The 19,603-nt window shown below is 43.0% G+C and overlaps 1 protein-coding gene across 2 annotated transcripts in view; it reads right to left on the minus strand.

Moving 5' to 3' along the window:
- Nucleotides 1–19,603, minus strand: part of LOC119961795 (sarcoplasmic/endoplasmic reticulum calcium ATPase 2) — a 113,644-nt gene that overhangs the window by 56,205 nt on the left and 37,836 nt on the right. For both annotated transcript variants that reach the window (XR_005459744.1, XM_038789131.1), the window contains exon 6: nucleotides 2,307–2,387. Coding sequence is in view for 1 of the 2 variants with exons in the window: in XM_038789131.1 (XP_038645059.1) it covers nucleotides 2,307–2,387 (81 nt within the window). In the remaining variant the exon portion in view is untranslated. The remainder of the gene's footprint in view (nucleotides 1–2,306; nucleotides 2,388–19,603) is intronic.

The following is a 19,603-nucleotide window of genomic DNA, read 5'->3' on the forward strand; positions in this document are numbered from 1 at the left end:
AGGGGTGCGGGAACGGTTGCTCTCGGGGGTGTGGGTTGGAGGAGGGAGGATTTCGGACATATACCGGGTAATGCAGGAGGTAGACGAGGCCTCGGTGGAGGAACTGAAGGGTAAATGGGAAGAGGAGCTGGGTGAGGAGATTGAGGAGGGGACGTGGGCGGATGCCCTGGAGAGAGTGAATTCCTCCTCTTCCTGTGTGAGGCTTAGCCTCATACAGTTCAAGGTGCTGCATAGGGCCCACATGACTGGGACGAGGATTAGTAGGTTTTTCGGGGGCGAGGACAGGTGTGCTAGGTGCTCGGGGAGCCCAGCGAACCACGCCCATATGTTTTGGGCGTGCCCAGCGCTGGGGGAGTTTTGGAAGGGGGTAGGAAGGACGGTGTCGAGGGTGGTGGGATCCAGGGTCAAGCCAGGCTGGGGACTCGCAATTTTTGAGGTTGCAGTGGAGCCGGGAGTGCAGGAGGCGAAAGAGGCCGGTGTTCTGGCCTTTGCGTCCCTAGTAGCCCGGCGGAGGATCTTGCTCCAATGGGAGGATGCGAGGCCCCCGAGCGTGGAGGCCTGGATCAATGATATGGCGGGGTTCATTAAATTGGAGAAGGCGAAATTTGCCCCGAGGGGATCAGTACAAGGGTTCTTTAGGCGGTGGCAGCCTTTTCTGGACTTCCTGGCGGAACGGTAGGGAAATAGGCCGCCGGGGGGGGGGGAGAGACTGTGTACATGGGTTTGTGGGATGTGGCGGGTGTTATCTCTTTCCCTTTTGTTGTTTGGGTGTTCTTTTGTTGTATTTTCGTCTTCTTTTGTTTGTAGTTGCTTTTGAAGTTGGGTGGGTACTGTTCTTGGGGTGTTACCGCGGTTGTTTTGTTAATAGAGTTGAGATGTTTATAATTTCGATAAAAATTGTTGAAAAAAATAAAAAGGTGTATGGTGTGTTAGCTTTTATTGGTAGAGGAATTAAGTTTCAGAGCCATGAGGTCATGTTGCAGTTGTACAAAACTCTGGTGCGGCCGCATTTGGAGTATTGCGTGCAGTTCTGGTCGCCTCATTATAGGAAGGATGTGGAAGCATTGGAAAGGGTGCAGAGGAGATTTACCAGGATGTTGCCTGGTATGCAGGAAAGATCTTATGAGGAAAGGCTGAGGGACTTGAGGCTGTTTTCATTAGAGAGAAGGTAAAGAGGTGACTTAATTGAGGCATACAAGATGATCAGAGGATTAGATAAGGTGGACAGTGAGCCTTTTTCCTCGGATGGTGATGTTCAGCACGAGGGGACATAGCTTTAAATTGAGGAGAGATAGATATAGGACAAATGTCAGAGGTAGGTTCTTTACTCAGAGAGTAGTAAGGGCATGGAATGCCCTGCCTGCAACAGTAGTGGACTCGCGAACACTAAGGGCATTCAAATGGTCATTGGATAGACATATGGACGATAAGGCAATAGTGTAGATGGGCTTAAGAGGGGTTTCAGAGGTCGGTGCAACATCGAGGGCCGAAGGGCCTGTACTGCGCTGTAATGTTCTATGTTCGGGGAGGTACACTTTCCGTTTTTCACAGAAAACAAGCAGGTAATCTGCCAGGAATTGTAAAAGCAGTTGTGGGACCAAAAGCTGTACAGGAGGTCTGGGAGCGGACTGGGAGAAAATAGTCCAATATCAGCCCAAGAAGCAGAGGTCATTAGGAACCAGGGGTGTTCTGATTTTAAAAATCGCTTTGCGTGAAGGCAGCAAGGTCTAAACTTTAGCGGAGGAGTCCAGAGCGGAGGGATTTTGAAGAAAAGTTGGAGTGTCACTTAGGCAGCTAATGGAAGGATTAGCATTAATTCTCAAACCTCGGAGAATAGCCGGAACACGGGGGAGAAAGTCAAAGTGAACCCGGAGAGTCATGGCTTAATTGTTTTGGTTTGGTCCCAGAAGTGAATGAACACTCCCGATCGTGTAATGGAACTCCTGGGTGGTTCAGAGTCCTGAAAGAATACAGTTTATTTACTAATCCAGATACAACAACAGTTCAACATATGGATCCAACATCCATTTGGAATATTACACAGAACACAAGAAACTGGTAGAGGTTCATTTCAGGTGCTGGTATTACTGGTTTTTTATATACACAGCTCTGTTAAGTGACAAACCCTTTCACTAGAACATAGACAGTTAGCTTTGTTAAAAAGGTGAAAAAAATCAATACAAAATACTGTTAGCAAAGGAATTTACTGTCAGCAATTGAATACATGGACAAATGCTTTGAAAGGTAAGCATGCTTTCAATATGTTACCGATAAGAATGGATTGATCTACTTGCTTCAACATTTACCTGTAAGAATAGATTGATCTATGCGTAGGGTTGTTGATTTAATGGAAGTCAGTCTGATGTCAGCAGGAGCCTTGTCACCAACTGCACAAAGACAAACAGGAGAAGATACTAAATTTCAGATCAGTGATCATTAGTCTTGCAATAATATCAAGAGCATTTCATTGCGCCATTCCTACCAGGACTTCAGGATGTAACCTAGACAGACACTGAGATAATACTGCATTGGTGGAATTATCATTCTTTAGGAGAGATGTTAAATCAAAGGAAATCATACAAGTCCCTCATCAGCCACCATCTGCAAAGCAATCGGCTTAACTCAACATTGTCTACATCAGTTTGTGACCATGCTGTATACACAGTGGCTACTGTGTGCTCTACATAACAGCTTACTACACTCAAGGTGTTAAAGAAATGCAATAAGCCTTTATAATGCAAGTTTGTCTCTCAGAAGACGTAATGTTTTTCTACACGAACAATGTGCAACCATCAATCCGCCCTACAAGAACAGAGGATGCTGATAAAACTCAGCAGATCTGTAGGGAGCAGTGTTAACATTGCGAACTCACTTGGCTCTTCATCAGAACTAAAGAGAGAGAGCACGAGAGAAGGAGAGAGAGAGAGAGAGAGAACGCACAAGAAATTAAACTAGCAATGAGAAATTGCAAAAAGATGTAATAACTTTAACAAACAACAGGTGGCCAGGGGTCAGGAGTGCATCAAGCCAATATATATAATACACGTGCATGTGTTTTTTTTAATATGAAAGTGGCTTAAGATGGAGGAGAAAGGTCACAGACTAAAACTGTTGAAAGTTCTGAGGACTGCAGCATGCCAAACGCGAAGAGGAGAAGCTGCTCCTCCAGTTTGCGTTGGGCTTCACTGCAGCATTGCAGCAAGCCAAAGTCAAACATGGTGGGCATGAGTGCTCCCAGAACTGCTGAGTTTTTCCAACATTCTCTGGTCTTGTTTCAGATTCCGGCATCTGCAGTACTTTGCTTATTTTCATTAACACAACATTTTAAGTATGCAATTTTACTGATTTAACTTAATGATGGGACAGACAGGGCAGTTAGAATTTCCACTGGAAAGAAAGTAAAAAGAAATAATACAGGGGGATGGGAACCCATGTAAGGAGTCAGAGAAAGAGGGAGCAAAGGACAAAAGCAAAAGGTAGAAAAGGGAATACGAAAAGTGATAGGCGGAGAAACCAAAATACAAACAGGGCAAAAGAGAAAAATATTGGGAGCAAGACCAACAATGTGAAAAGACAAACCTAAAGACTCTGTGCCTTGATGCACAGAGCATTTGCAATAAAGTGGATGAATTAATTGCGCAGATAGATATTAAACGGGTACAATATAATTGGAATTACAGAGACATGGCTGCAGGGTGACCAGGGGTGGGAACGGAATGTCCCAGGGTAGTCAATATTTAGGAAGGACAGGATTAAAAGAAAAAAGGTGGCGTGGTACTGTTGGTTAAAGACGAAATTAACACAATAGTTCTGACAATGTGGAGTCTGTACGGGTAGAGTTGAGAAATACCAAGGGGCAAAAAACATTACTGGGTGTCATATATAGACCCCCAAATCAGGAAGTAGTTGATGCCAACACATTGAATGCATTCAAGAGGTGGCTAGATATAGTACGGGCAAATGGGATGAAAGGTTAAGGGGAGAAAGCAGGATTAGGCTACTGAGTTGGATGACCAGCTATGATCGTGATGAATGGCGGAGCAGGCTCGAGGGGCCAAAAGGCCTCTTCCTGCTCCTATCTTCCATGTATCTATGTTATCAGCCCAGCCCAGGCAATGGAATTTGCCCTCCCAAGTTTCAAAATACATATTGGATAAGTCAGAACCTTCTTGGTGTTCCTTTGTAATGGGAATTTTTGTCAATTTAATCCACATGTACCCACCCACTTCCATTATATACAATTATATCAAGCACACTAAAAATGGTACAAAATATGTTCTAGTTCTGGGTTCACTGATGTTGCTAAACTAAAGAAAAGGTTTGTGACTGCAATATTGTATGTGATCTACAAGCTATGGAGAAGTACGCCATGTAATTATCTTATCCTACCTAATGTAGTATCATGTAATTATTAGAACTCAAAGCAGAGTTTTCTTTTAAACAAAGTCCGATACAATTTAACATTTAATGCCCTGTCAAACTCTAAAAATATACAATGTAATATTCAGGTCTTGGCACCAGCAATTAAAAGCTTGTAATGCAGAGACATAACATACACACAGTCAAGGAACAGTTAACCATGGAAAGAGAGAGAGGAGTACAGAAGAGGAAATGCTTGGTGAAAACATGGTTTTGGGAGATTTTGAAATCATGGGGAAAAGAGAATGGAGACTTGTTCAGAAGTATAGAATCAGAAGACCAAATTATGCAAGTAAGGATACAAGGTAGGAAAACAGAGAGTTAGGATGAGATAAAGCTATGCAAGAAATTGAAGATAAGGGTGAGGATTTTAATTTTTAACATGTTAAGGCTCTGACAAGAACAGGAAATAAACAGGTCAGAATGAAAATTGAACAGTTGCATTTTGTTCAAGTTGGAGCCTTTTGTTTTAAAATGAAGCATGGGAGGCCAGCAACAAGGACATTAAAGAAACCAAGTCTGGAGGTAATAAAAACATGGGCGGGGGGGGGTGCGCGTGTGTGCAAAGTCCTGACAGTGTTTTACTTTCCCATGTACCACTGTAACAAACTGACCCAGCGACATGGCTGCCAGAGACTCAAATTATGGACTTTTATGAATACTTCTGGAAGCAGTGAAGTCCCAGGGAGCAAATGAGCATGCCTGGGAGATGATGCATTTTCTGTTATAAAGGACAAAGCAAATCAGGGCACAAGTACAAGGCAGGGAAATAATTCTATGCTAATACAAACCTATACATCCCCGTCATGTTTCTACCATTCCATTCGTTTATTCGCTTTCTCTTTTACTTCCCTGTCATGTTTAATGGAAGGTACTGCTGCCAGAAACAGATATTAATTGCACACACCCTTTGATTCTTCTAGCTGGCACGACACCTGCTCCAATATATTAACAGCGTGGTACGTCTTTAACTGGGCTCCTGAGACACTGATTCAGAACCACTTCTCAAATACAACACCAAGCAAGTTTACATTGATTAGATTCCCAGCTTGAGTCACTGTCTGTGCAGAGTCTGCACATTCTCCCCGTGTGTGCGTGAGTTTCCTCCCACAGTCCAAAGATGTGCAGGTTAGGTGGATGGCCTTGCTAAATGGTCCTTAGTGTTCAAAATTGCCCTTGGTGTTGGGTGGGGTAACTGGGTTATGGGGATAGGGTGGAGGTGTGGGCTTGGGTAGGGTGTTCTTTCCAACAGCCGGTGCAGACTAGAGGGGCTGAATGGCCTCCTTCTGCACTGTAAATTCTATGATTTATAACAATGGAAGATTGACATGAATACCTGCGCTGGACATATGCCCAGAGGTGGCCAACAGGTGGGAATTTGGTCAACTGAAATTCACTCATCTAAAAATACTTCACTTTTTGCAGCTGTCAGAGAATGTTGCCAGAATAGAATCCAGCAAAAAGCATTTGGTTTCTTTGTAAACGTGAAATTCCATCGATAGTTTACATGCCTGCTCCCTCAGGATCAGGCCAACCATGGATGGTGCACAAAATACGCAAACTTTTTCTCTTAAATTAATTATTGTACATTTTGATGTTGGGTCACAAGCCTGGAGCAAAGGTTCTCCAATGATGGAGTCAAAGGAATATAGTCTGTTCAATGCATCTTACATGAAGGCACAACATTAAGGCACCATGATATAAGATTACAGCTTAACATACAAATGCCAGCATGATGAGCCAGCTAAATAGGTTTACAGAGGACAGCGTGGGAAGCAGTGATGCCAGCAACAAAAACCAGATCTTCATTGCCATCAGTAAGGAGCAGACACGAGAGTTGATATTCTACAGTGCCATCAGCTGTTCAATGCCATGTCCAGCAATAAATTCACTCACTCGTGGTACTGAATGTAGTCACCCACCATAAGTGCCTGCAAATCTAATTGTAAGAGACCCATGAAAAGATACAGGGTTCCATAACATTAATTCAATTTCAATATGCAATTTTAATCCAGCATACCAAGCGACAAATACTGCTTTGACTTGCCCTTCAAACTTTGCATCCAGAACTGTGCTAACGGACCATTGCATGCGGACTTTAAACCACTATAAGCTAGTGTTGACATTCAACAGAAACTTCTTCACTCAAGAGGATGGTGAACCTGTTGCATTCTCTGCCACAGAAGGCTATGGAGGCCAAGCCACTAAATATATTTAAGGAAACAGACAGGATTCCTACATTCAAAAAAAGACATCAAGGGGTATGGGGAGGGTGCAAACATGTGGTGGTGAGAGAGAGAGAGAGAGAGAGAATCAGCAGTGATCGGACTAAATGGAGGAGCAGACTCGAAGGGCCAAATGATCTACTCCTGCTCCTATTCTCTATGTTTACAGGAAGACATTATTTTGCACGGATCTAGCATGAACAAAAGTTATTTTTAAAACCGACTCTTCTCCTTCGAAGTGGACACTTCACTCTAGATCAGAATTAAATAGATTTCTGAAGTGGCTGAATCTCCATTCAGCTTTCTGCTCCCTAGAACACCCAACTCCAGCAAGAACTAAAGATGGAGTGAAATCCTCTTCACACAACACACACAAAACACATACTGCTTTGTTAAATAGCAGGACATAGCAGGACAAGGCCACCTGTGCAATTTTAATTTGGTCAAACGGAGAATGGATAATATTACTGAAGCGATTAAACTTTTAAACTACATCGGGGACAGAGTTCAGTCAACATTCTAATGTCACACTAGAAGATTAGCACGATCAGCTGCTATATCTGCAATACAAAATGACATTTGCATTATGTCATAACCAATCCAAGCAGGCACAATCCACAAAGCAACGTCCATTACAGACTGCTATTATAGTGTTGGAATCACTGGATCATTTACAATTACTTTATAAACACGGGATTTGCAAAACCCAGATTCAAAAGTAAAAATGTCTACCAATCAGTTCTACATCCTGCAAGGAATTACCCCAATAAGGGCAGGTTTCTCATTAAGCATCATTCCACAGCAGTTCTCACACAGCAGTTTTCAGTCAAAATGTCAGCTATTTGATTTCTGAGGAGATTAGTGAATTAAAGCGCTACCAAGCGCAGCATAACTTTAACCATATGCAGATAATGCATCTTAATATAAAATACATTTCAATCTTTTCTCTTTGATGGCAATTACTAGATGAAAAGTAAGCTAAGCTTCTGTGTCCTTGAGCAGAGAACAAACAGCAATACTCAGACAATGAGCAAGGCCAAAAATGGGAAAACTATTTGAATGTGCTCCCCTGATGTCGTGAGGAGCTTTAAATGCGGACACATGATAGCAGCTGGTTTCCAGCAAACCACAATTCCACAGGAGCAATGGGATAATACCTTGCTGCATAGTTGCACAAGTTATGGTGACAATTGCCCCAGAAGTATTTTCCAGCCTGCATCTTGCATAGAGAAAGAGGAGAGTTAAATGTAGAAAAATTAAAATGGTTACCAATTTTAATTAAAAATAAGTTTATCTTCACCTCATTTAGGATAATGTAGATCATACATTAGTTCCCTATAATTTATCTGAATTACTGGGTGGGAATGTAATCTAACTCGGCAGACCAGCAAAAGGTCCGTTGGCTTCAGACTGGAATCCCTGGTACCAGAAAATCCCACCCAAGAGTGAGAGATAAAGACGGAGAGAAGGAAAAAGATGCACAATATGTAATTTTACTCTCCATTTGTTGCAAAACCAGTTTGAAATTTGCGTAAGAGCATCAACCCAGTTTTGGATTTGATATAGGGAAAACAAAATATTGCCTTCACCTTGTACCAAAATGAAATTTCAAAAAGGAAATTAACCCGTACAAAAGGGCTATTCAAATCAATCCCACACCGTTCTCGAAAGGGGTACATCTACAGGAATTTGTTCAGCGCAGACAAAAATATTTGCACTTAAAAGCACGTCAGTCTGGATATCCAAGAACTGTACCAATGAGACCGTGCATCTGGAAAAAGCACCAACATGCGCCCTACAGTTGAAACAAGGAGTGGTTCTACGAGACGGAATTGCTTGTCATAAAAGGCTGCAAACATGCTGGTCAGACTTCCATAAGTGGAAATAGTTATCCGCCTTAACAAAATTAGAACAGCAGCTGGTTTTGTCTGGACCAGAACAATATCATCTGATGTACACTTCCACACCAATTCTGTCCGAGTCCCACATTAATATTTCCTCGTCAGTGGAAGTCTCCACTCACCATGACATTCCATGTAAATATGTGAATGGCAGTGTTACAGTGAAAAAGCTAGATTTGGAGTTCATATCTATAACACACCAAGTAGGAAAATCAAGAGTGTGAAGGTAGTCCTCCACTATGAACAGGTTCTGTCTCCCAGTGAGACTTTACACTTGGATGTGCTGATGAATGTTATAGATTCGAGCGAGGGGAAGAGGGGAGTGCGTGCGAGAGTGCACTGCTGCATGCACCGCGCAAGAATGTGCATATGGAATAATCAAATAGTCACTCATGTCCTTGATAGTTTACTGAATATAGTGTGTGCAGAATAGCCACTCCATTTGCTCATAAAAGAGCCAAATTCTCACTACGCTGCTGCTTAGTCTGAAGCATATGAAAATGTTTCAACAAACTCCATAAGTACTATGCAAGAATAAACAGGGTGACACAAGGGGTTAGAAAATGCCCACATCTCTGGACTCCTAGTTCAGATGCAGTCCAGACTGGTGAAATGAAACTCTTTTTCCATTCATCAAAAGTTTCCACATGAAATTAATTTGCAGTCTTGCACAAGTTACCAATGAGTGTGGCCACTCAAAAAAAAAAAGGAAATGAAGTGGCACTCTTGCTCAGAAAGACTTCAAAAATGATAGGTGCAATAAAATGGGGGGAAAATCCCTTGCTGCCGTGAAAGAAGGCTTAAACATGAATTTCTCCTCCCCCAAAATATTAAATGATTAATACTAATTATTAATTTAATAAGGGCTGGTTTAGCACAGGGCTAAATCACTGGCTTTGAAAGCAGACCAAGGCAGGCCAGCAGCACGATTAAATTTCCGTACCAGCCTCCCCGAACAAGTGGTGGAATGTGGCGACTAGGGGCTTTTCACAGTAACTTCATTTGAAGCCTACTTGTGACAATAAGCGATTTTCATTTAATTTAATAATTTGGGAATGTAACCAAGCAATCAGAACGCTTATGTTTTAATAAGTTGTATATACATTTTTTTAAAAATTTACAGTACCCAATTCTTTTTTTCCCGATTAAGGGGGAATTTAGTATGGCCAATCCATCTAACCTGCACATCTTTTTGGGTTGTGGGGATGAGACCCACGCAGACACGTGGAGAATGTGCAAACTCCACACGGACGGTGACCCAGGTCCGGGATCGAATCCGGGTCCTCGATGGCGTGAGGCAGCAGTGCTATAAGTTGAAAACACATAGTACCTTTCCCAAACTTAACATGCACCAACGTGCCTCATAGACAATTGAGTACTTTTGATGTATAATCAGCATTGCAAAGCATAAAGATGCACCTGCTAAGCTGCATACAGCAAGTTTCACAACCAGCAAATGAGAAAAACAGCCAAGCTTTCCTTTTTATTTGAAAACACGTCAGTTAGTGTAAATATTGGAAAAGCTCTCCCGCCTTGGGACCTTATTTCATTGGCTTGTTAGGATAAATGGAGCCTGGGTTTTAACAGGTTATCCAAAAGATGGCACCTCAGACAGTGCTACGCCAAAGTTATCAGCTTAGAATAGGTGCTAAAATACTTCACAAGTGGTGCTTGAAAGAAAGAGTGCTGCCACTGAGCCAAGGCTGCCATTATTAAAGTAATTAAAATATAGTATATGCAGAGAGAGAAAGTGTCAAAAAGAAAACAAAGGATAGGGAAGAACCATGGACCATTTTCTTGTCAGCGAAATCCCAAATGATGGGAAAAAAGAACAGTTCGAGAAGAAAAAAGTCAGCCTACTGAAGACCAGAGACCATTGAAGGAACTCAAAGAACTGAAAATCTGGATCAGTTTCAACTTTTGTTAGCTCAGGGTCGAATTTCTTGCAGAACAAAGAAATCTGACATCATACCCACACTTCAAATCTGACCTGGTCATTCGAGCCAAGCTTCTGGGTAGGTTTGATTGCAATAAGTGAATTGCCTCATACTAGCCGTTAGTATACTTTCTTAAAGCATTCAGAAGGTTTTAATTAGGCTTTCAACTCCTGGTCTATCTTTTCTGCTTCCCACACCCACTATTTTACCTGCTCCTTACAGAGGAGCATCAGTTCAGTACATGGTTCTGATATACTGTGTGGATGAGATGACATTTTACAACAGGACAGGTTTACAAAATAGTTCCAATATAATTGTAGGCAACAAATACATAAAACCCACAGTATTCATCTCACTCGAGAGCAGTAATTAAATGCCAAATGGACATGTAAATCAAACACACACCAACTGTAAAGAGAGTTGAGAATTTGGTTGACACAAATCACCGAATTAACAGTCAGCAAGTGTTGACAAAAATCTTCATATTCAGCAAATGAAAAATCCCAAAATCACAAAAATGTTACTCCCTAGATCACACAAAAACATGGGTGTTTTTAAAAGAAAGAGCCACCTAATGTGGAGAAGTGTGAGGTGATTCACTTTGGAAAGAACAACAGGAATGCGGAATATTTGGCTAATGGTAAAATTCTTGGTAGTGTGGATGAGCAGAGGGATCTCAGTGTCTATGTACATAGATCCCTGAAAGTTGCCACCCAGGGTGATAGGGTTGTGAAGAAGGCCTATGGTGTGTTGGCCTTTATTGGTAGAGGGATTGAGTTCCGGAGCCATGAGGTCATGTTGCAGTTGTACAAAACTCTAGTACGGCCGCATTTGGAGTTTTGCGTTCAGTTCTGGTCGCCTCATTATAGGAAGGACGTGGAAGCTTTGGAACGGGTGCAGAGGAGATTTACCAGGATGTTGCCTGGTATGGAGGGAAAATCTTATGAGGAAAGGCTGATGGACTTGAGGTTGTTTTCGTTAGAGAGAAGAAGGTTAAGAGGTGACTTAATAGAGGCATACAAAATGATCAGAGGGTTAGATAGGGTGGACAGCGAGAGCCTTCTCCCGCGGATGGAGGTGGCGAGCACGAGGGGACATAGCCTTAAATTGAGGGGTAATAGATATAGGACAGAGGTCAGAGGTGGGTTTTTTGAGGGCATTTAAAAGTTTATTGGATAAGCATATGGATGATAAGGGCATAGTGTAGGTTAGATGGCCTTTAGTTTTTTCCATGTCGGTGCAACATCGAAGGCCGAAGGGCCTGTACTGCGCTGTATCTTTCTATGTTCTATGGCTAAGGGTTACCAGCAACACATTTGTCAATTCAATGCAAATTATCACCAGGAACATCTCATGGTCAGCAAAAGGTTTGCAGTTGGTCATTGGAAGTTGGTCGATTCTGCTTGGTGGTTATCTTAAAGTTGTCACATATAAAAGCTTTCACACTCCACTACTCATTGCGCAACATTCCAGAACAAAATCACAGAAATTCATCAATTGCAAAAGTTCATAATACATTTAAACGCAGAAAGAGTTACGCACAAAAAAAGGTTTTATCACAAAAGCCCAGTTTTCTCTAAAAGCTGGCCCATTTGGAATCATTACTGCACTTTGTTTCACAGATGATGATCTGGGACACTGGACCTTTGTGTGACAATCATTGGGTGCCAACTATGCTGCCTTTCCGATCAGCCCACTTTAGTACGCTGCCGGAGAAAGCGGGGCAGAAAATGCCTGCAAGGACAATAGAGAAGGGCAGGAAGAACAGTCCAAGAGCAAGAGTAAGCAAACAAAGCCAGATGCATCCAATTTTAAAAAAAACTCAGTTTCAGGTATTGTGCTGAATTTTGCTCATTTGGGTACCGTTAAAGCACACAATTGGCCCTGGGGCAGGATTGGAGATAAGATGATGTTTCCTAGTTGTAGGTTGCGAGATACAAATATTGTAAATTAAAGCATTTTATAAAGGAATGGAAACCCTCAAGGAGGAGCTGTGTCTCATTAGCCAATATTAATGGGTGGGTGGTGGGCTAGACAAGCCTGAAAAACATGTATATGGGGATGTGGGAGCAGGGGCATCAAGTACAGATGTGCAGTCCTTACACCACTGAGAAGTGTTAATGAACACAATTTAAGAGATTAAGGCAGTGACTCTTAGATACAATCTCTTTTACTGCTCTCTTCAGCTTTAAATGATTGAGCAACTATGAGGTACCCAACCACTACTAATCTTCCCTTCCTGAGCTGAACGCGCTTTAAATAGATTATGAACTGAAAACAAGAACTTGCAAACTACTGCTCTGTGACAGTAGTCTGTGACAAATTGTGACACTGCACTTACATGTAACTGGTGATCAAGACTCCAATTAAATGCCTTTGCATTAAATTAAACCCACAGAGGTTGTCCTGGGATTTTTAGCTGAAATAGTGCCAGATTGGGAGGGGGCTGCAATATATATTTAAAATGGCATAACAATTTGAACAAATCTTGAGGAAAATGGGGAAATGTAAACCCACATCACTCTTCAATCCAAGAATGCGCAGTTCATTAAAATGAAATGTTATGCTTCAAACTTTTTTTGATGGTTACAAATGGCTTACAACCCATTCCAACAAAGAAACTGTTTCTATATTTGAGGAAATATTCAAAAGGACTGGAATGGTCTTTGCTCACTCAACAATTCTCCAAAAGAAGTGTTTCCAAACTGAAACTTTCAGCTCCACTGTGTGAATGGCCTCCTCCATATCATCTTCAGATATGAACACTGTACAAGAAAATGCAGTCTCCTGCATCATTATTGCAGTATTTTTGTACCCTGACATTTTGTTTAGCACTCCCTATGCTACAAATAAACCCCTGCCGAGGCATCAGATCTATTTGAAAGTACAGGTCAGGTATTCAGTGAATCCTAATAATGAGATTCCAACTCAGCTTCTTTCATCGAGGCAAAACTTAATCTATCTAATTGAACATACAAAAGCTAAAGTTATGACTGTATTATACAGATTTACTTTTGTGGAGATTTTTAATCCCTTCACAATTCAATTTGTCAAGAATTCTTTTTTTAAAAACACGCTTTAATACAATCCCTTGCAGGTATTTGATCAATGTTTCCTCATTATTTGATCTTAATTTAACAAATGTCATATTATCTACATTGACGCAATAAATTGCTATTTTTGTACACTTTTCTGTCAGTCAATTACCAAGATAGCATATAGTTCGCAGTTACTTGCACTGACACACAAACGAACCCAACTAGCCAAATGCTTCCGGCAATGTCTCGGGTGACAAAGATATTCACCAGGACACACAAAATGTCATTGGATGGCTGCCTGGAATCCCAGACCCAAAGATGCACCCTGCTGCTAGGTCCTATGCCATTTCCCTACATGGACAAGCTGTCTACAGTCACTAAGACAAGGGATGTCACACCACACTAACACCTGCTTAAACAATGAAGCAACAAAGTGCTGTACATGTTCATTTTCACCACTACAGTCAGACCGCCGATCCACAATGGCACCGGCCAACATATCTCTGCATAGCAAGGAAGAGTGAAGAAATATCTTAACTCTTATTTCTGTAGTTTAATATTTTACATTAAGAATTTGAACATTCCTACAGTGTAGTGCTCTAGAATAAATTATTACTGCCATTCTGTACTACCACCATACATCAAGCGTAATATTGTTGTGCAGGGTTGAAGCTCATAACTTCTAAACCAGAATGACAAAAGTTCAATTCTCACATCGAATTGGTTGAGAGAATAGCTTTAAATGTATTGCCACTCGAACAAGGAGGGAGCAATCTTACAGATTTTTGCTAACAAATTGATTAGTGTTGGTGGCTATTCCTGAATTTCCTCCACGGACATTATGAGCTGAGGTTTTGCCCCCATGCAAGGCTGGCAGGTGCGAAAATTCACTTGGTCGGCCAGCTTCCTGGCATCATCTTCCTGGAAGCAGACTTTAGGAGACAACCTGTCCACAAGTGGCCGATAGTTAACCAACGGGGGTTACCCCCCCCACCCCCAATCATGGACTAGGTGAGCTGCCTGGAGGAGACCTCCCAGGGGCCGGTCAGGGGGTTAGCATTCCAGGCCGACTTGGAGACCCTCCACTTCTGCCTGACCACAGCTGCAGTATAGGCCACTTCCATAGTGTTGCTGCTTAATTTGAAAGTTTAGAAATTTGGAGAGGTGGCATCCTCTCTCTCACCTGAAATGCAGGCTCGCCGTTCCTTCAAGTGTCCCTCCAGCTCAGACAGCCCATGCACATCATCCGAGGAGAGGAGCCCACTATCTAGTCACTAATCCAGGGAAAATCATAGCCCGGCAACTGTTTCCCCACAAAGTTTGTTCCTGACATCAGGGTCCTGACCCTAAAGCCAAAGGCTTGCACTATGCCTGGCAACCAGTCAAATTGGTCGCCAGTCTCTCACATACGCCCGATGATGGTTCTATGTTGCCATCTGGTGCATCAAACTCTGCACGACAAGATGAAAGCAGGAGTCTTCAACAGGAGAAATTCATAATGAATGACTGAAAAAGCAGGAAGGAATGAAAGACCTTGGCCAAGGCGGTAATGTTAAATACCTTGCCATTGGCAGGGTCACGATTAAAAAGAATTACAGTTGGCTTCAAAGAAATCTTTGCTGGATACAGATGCTTTGTTTTGGTATTACCCATGAACTGAGTTGAATGACTTTCCGACAGCAAATGACAGCGGCTCGATGGTGGGAGAGGGGCGTCTTCCCATCTTGCATGGTCCAAAACAGAAGGTTTTACACTACACTCCATTTTTCTTTTGGGCAGTGGGTGGTGCTCCAAAGGGAAGGAGCAAGAGCACTAACTGGATCAAAGAGATTCAAATAAGGAATAATGGGAAATCAAGAGCAAAGCTATGCGGCAATAACAATCAAGAACCATGGGGAAAAGGAGCTGGAGAGGACACAAAAATAGGTGGGACATTAAGTTGCAATGAGGAAATAAGAACCGTACAAATGGGTAGGTTAGAAGAGTGGGCCAAAATGTGGCAGATGGAGTTTAACACAAGTGTGAGGTTGTGCATTTTGATCGGAAAAAAATGGAAAGGCAACTTATTATCTAAACGGGGAGAGACTTTGGGGTACAAAGGGATCTGGATGTCCTTGTGCATGAGTCACAGCAGATAATAAGGAAAACAAATGGAATGTTGCCATTTATAGCAAACGGAATGGAGTGTAAAGGCAAGGAAATGTTGCAAATGTACAAGGCATTGGTGAGACCGCACCTGGAGTATTGTGCACAGTTTTGGTCCCCTTTTTTGAGGAGACGTGTAGTGGCATTAGAGGCAGTTTACCAGATTGATTCCAGAGATATGGGGTTTGTCATAAGAGGAGAGATTGAACAGTTTAGACCTATACTCTCTAGAGTTTAGAAGACTGAATGGAGATCACGTCGAGGTTTACAAGATGCTAAACGGTATGGGTAAAGTAGACGTGGAGCTGATGCTGTCTCTTGTGGGGCATTCTAAAATGAGAGGTCATAATCTTAGAATAAGAGGTAGCAAATTGAAGGAGAAACCACTTCTCCCAAAGGTTGTGAATCTGTGGAATTCACTACCCCAGAGTGCTGTGGATGCAAGGATAATGAGTAAATTTGAGTAGTTAGACAGATTTTTAATTGGTAATAGGTTGAAGGGTTATAAAGAACAGGCAGAACAGTGGAGTTGAGGCCATGATGGGATCAGCCATGATCACATTGAAGGTGTTAAGGCTCAGGAGGGAAAATTACCTACTCCTGTGTTCAAGAGAGGAAATGCTCTGGCTGATTTTGCAATCCAACCTTCGGTCTGTAGCATTGTTGGTAACAGATGAGGAACATATCAGCCATGATAGAATGGTTGGGCGAATCGGTGGGCCGAATGGCCTAATTCTGCTCCTTTATGAGCTTATGAGGTGGTGGTAATTGTGAACAGCAAATGGGTAAAGCGTCAGCCTGTTGGGCAGCAAAGTGAGCAGCGCAGTTTTGAAGAGCAGGGAACGATGCCAGTGAAATTAAGCCATTATTGATTTAATGAGCACTGGGCCAAGGAAGGACAGTTGCGTCAGAGCTTGTTTCAGCAAAGCATCAAGAACACATGGAGGAGAAAAGTCGATGAGGACTAGGTAGAGAAAACGTGGGATGCAGATAAATCCATTGCAACCAGAGATACTGATGTCCCAACCTTCTGGATGAAGCTGCCACAGAACAATTTAAAATCAGTTTTCGCTTCTGAAAGGTTGCAACCTATCCTGCACATCTTTTGGGAAGAACATAGAATAGAACATTACAGCGCAGTACGGGCCCTTCGGCCCTCGATCTTGCGCCGACCTGTGAAACCATCTGAAGCCTATCTGACCTACACTATTCCATTTTCATCCATATGTCTATCCAGTGACCACTTAAATGCCCTTAAATATGGCGAGTCTACTACTGTTGCAGGCAGGGCGTTCCACACCCCTACTACTCTCCGAGTAAAGAAACTGCCTCTGGACATCTATCCTATATCCACTACCTCTCAATTTAAAGCTATGTCCCCTCGTGTTGGTCATCACCATCTGAGGAAAAAGACTCTCACTGTCCATCCTATCTAACCCTCTGACTATCTTATATGTCTCTATTAAGTCACCTCTCAGCCTTCTCCTCTCTAACGAAAACAACCTCAAGTCCCCGAGCCTTTCCTCGTAAGACCTTCCCTCCATACCAGGCAACATCCTAGTAAATCTCCTCTGAACCCTTTCCAAAGCTTCCACATCCTTCCTATAATGTGGTGACCAGAACTGCACGCAGTACTCCAGGTGCGGCCGCACCAGAGTTTTGTACAGCTGCAGCATGACCTCGTGGCTCCGAAACTCAATCCCCCTACTGATAAAGGCTAGCACACCATATGCCTTCTTAACAGCCCTATTAACCTGGGTGGCAACTTTCAGGGATTTATGTACCTGGATGCCGAGATCTCTCTGTTCATCTACACTACCAAGAATCTTGCCATTAGCCCAGTACTCTGCATTCCTGTTACTCCTTCCAAAGTGAACCACCTCACACTTTTCCTCATTAAACTCCATCTGCCACCTCTCAGCCCAGCTCTGCAGCTTATCTATGTCCCTCTGTAACCTATAACATCCTTCAGCACTATCCACAACTCCACCGACCTTCGTGTCATCTGCAAATTTACTAACCCATCCTTCTACACCCTCTTCCAGGTCATTTATAAAAATGACAAACAGCAGTGGCCCCAAAACAGATCCTTGCGGTACACCACTAGTAACTGAACTCCAGGATGAACATTTGCCATCAACCACCACCCTCCGTTTTCTTTCAGCTAGCCAATTACTGATCCAAACCGATAAATCACCTTCAATCCCATACTTCCGTATTTTCTGCAATAGCCTACCGTGGGGAACCTTATCAAACGACTTACTGAAATCCATATACACCACATCAACCGCTTTACCCTCATCCACCCGTTTGGTCACCTTCTCAAAAAACTCAATAAAGGTTTGTGAGGCATGACCTACCCTTCACAAAACAGTGTTGAGTATCGCTAATCAACTTGTTCTTTTCAAGATGATTATAAACCCTATCTCTTATAACCTTTTCCAACATTTTACCCACAACCGAAGTAAGGCTCACAGGTCTATAATTACCAGGGTTGTCTCTACTCCCCTTCTTGAACAAGGGGACAACATTTGCTATCCTCCAGTCTTCCAGCACTATTCCTGTTGACAAAGACGACATAAAGATCAAGGACAAAGGCTCTGCAATCTCCTCCCTGGCTTCCCAGAGAATCCGAGGATAAATCCCATCTGGCCCAGGGGACTTACTATTTTTACACTTTTCAAAATTGCTAACACCTCCTCCTTGTGAACCTCAATCCCATCTAGCCTGGTCGACTGTACCCGAGTATTCTCCTCGACAACAGTCTTTCTCCAGACTGGAGGATAGCAAATGTTGTGGGGGTGTGACCCACACGGACATGGGGAGAACGTGCAAACTCCACACAGACAGTGAGCCGAGGCCGGGATCGAACTCGGGTCCTTGGTGCGGTGATGCAGCAGTGCTACCCACTGCATACACATCCCACCCGGGGTGGGGGTGGGGGGGGGGGGGGGGGTCAAATTCTTGAATGGCTTTAAACAAAAGCATTGCCAGGATCGGAATTCATAAGTTTATAATCCCACTTTAATGTTGGTTAGTTGCATGGATGCTTGTAACAGCATTTCACTTAAAATACTAGTCAACATCAGATCTCAAAAGATTAAGATAGCAAGGTAGCGAATTTGCAGCCCTGAAACTGGGTGCAAAACGCACAGTACGATTTCACACTGGCTGGCCAATTCACGGACAGCCAACGTGAAAAGCGTAGCACTGCAGGGAAGGTTGGGAAGAGGGCTAGTGCTTCCAATGTGCTCCCCACAGCGGTAACCGCTGTGGAGCTGTGTCAGGGAGCTACGGACCTGTGAAAAATCAATAAGACATACGAGCTGAATTAGGCCACTCGACCCATCAATGATATTTTCCCCATTCTCCTGCCTTCTCCCCATAATCCCTGATCTCCTTATTGATCAAAAAGCTATCTATCTCTGTCTTAAAGGCACTCAGTGTTTTGGCCTCCACAGCCTTCTGCGGCAAAGAGTTCCACAGATTCACCACCCTCTGGCTGAAGAAATTCCTCCTCATCTCTGTTTTAGCGACAGAAAAACTACACATAGAGTATCTAGGCAGTGCAATCGAACACATAGCTCAGCCCCCAACCCCTGATTTTATTTCAGCCCTGCCCTTTCAACCTGTCCTGCTAGAGTTTAAAACGCCAAGGCAGCCTGGCCAATGGGCCTGCCCATCAACCGTAAAGGCAGATGGACCACGTAAAATTTATGGTCAACTGGCCCCTTAATTGGCTGAATTGCCTGCCTGCGTGTTGGTGGACATGTTGCCTCCTCTTGGATTCGCTCACCCGCCAACCAAAATATCACACGAAACGAGTCCGATATCGTCCCACGCAATTTAACGTGCTTCCAGGCCGGGTGTCCACCAGCACTTTGCACATAAAAACCTTGGCCATAATGGTGTCCTTCCAAATGCCCACGGTTAGTGAA

This window comes from Scyliorhinus canicula, chromosome 1 (genome assembly GCF_902713615.1).
Source record: "Scyliorhinus canicula chromosome 1, sScyCan1.1, whole genome shotgun sequence".
NCBI classification, from domain to species: Eukaryota; Metazoa; Chordata; class Chondrichthyes; order Carcharhiniformes; family Scyliorhinidae; genus Scyliorhinus; species Scyliorhinus canicula.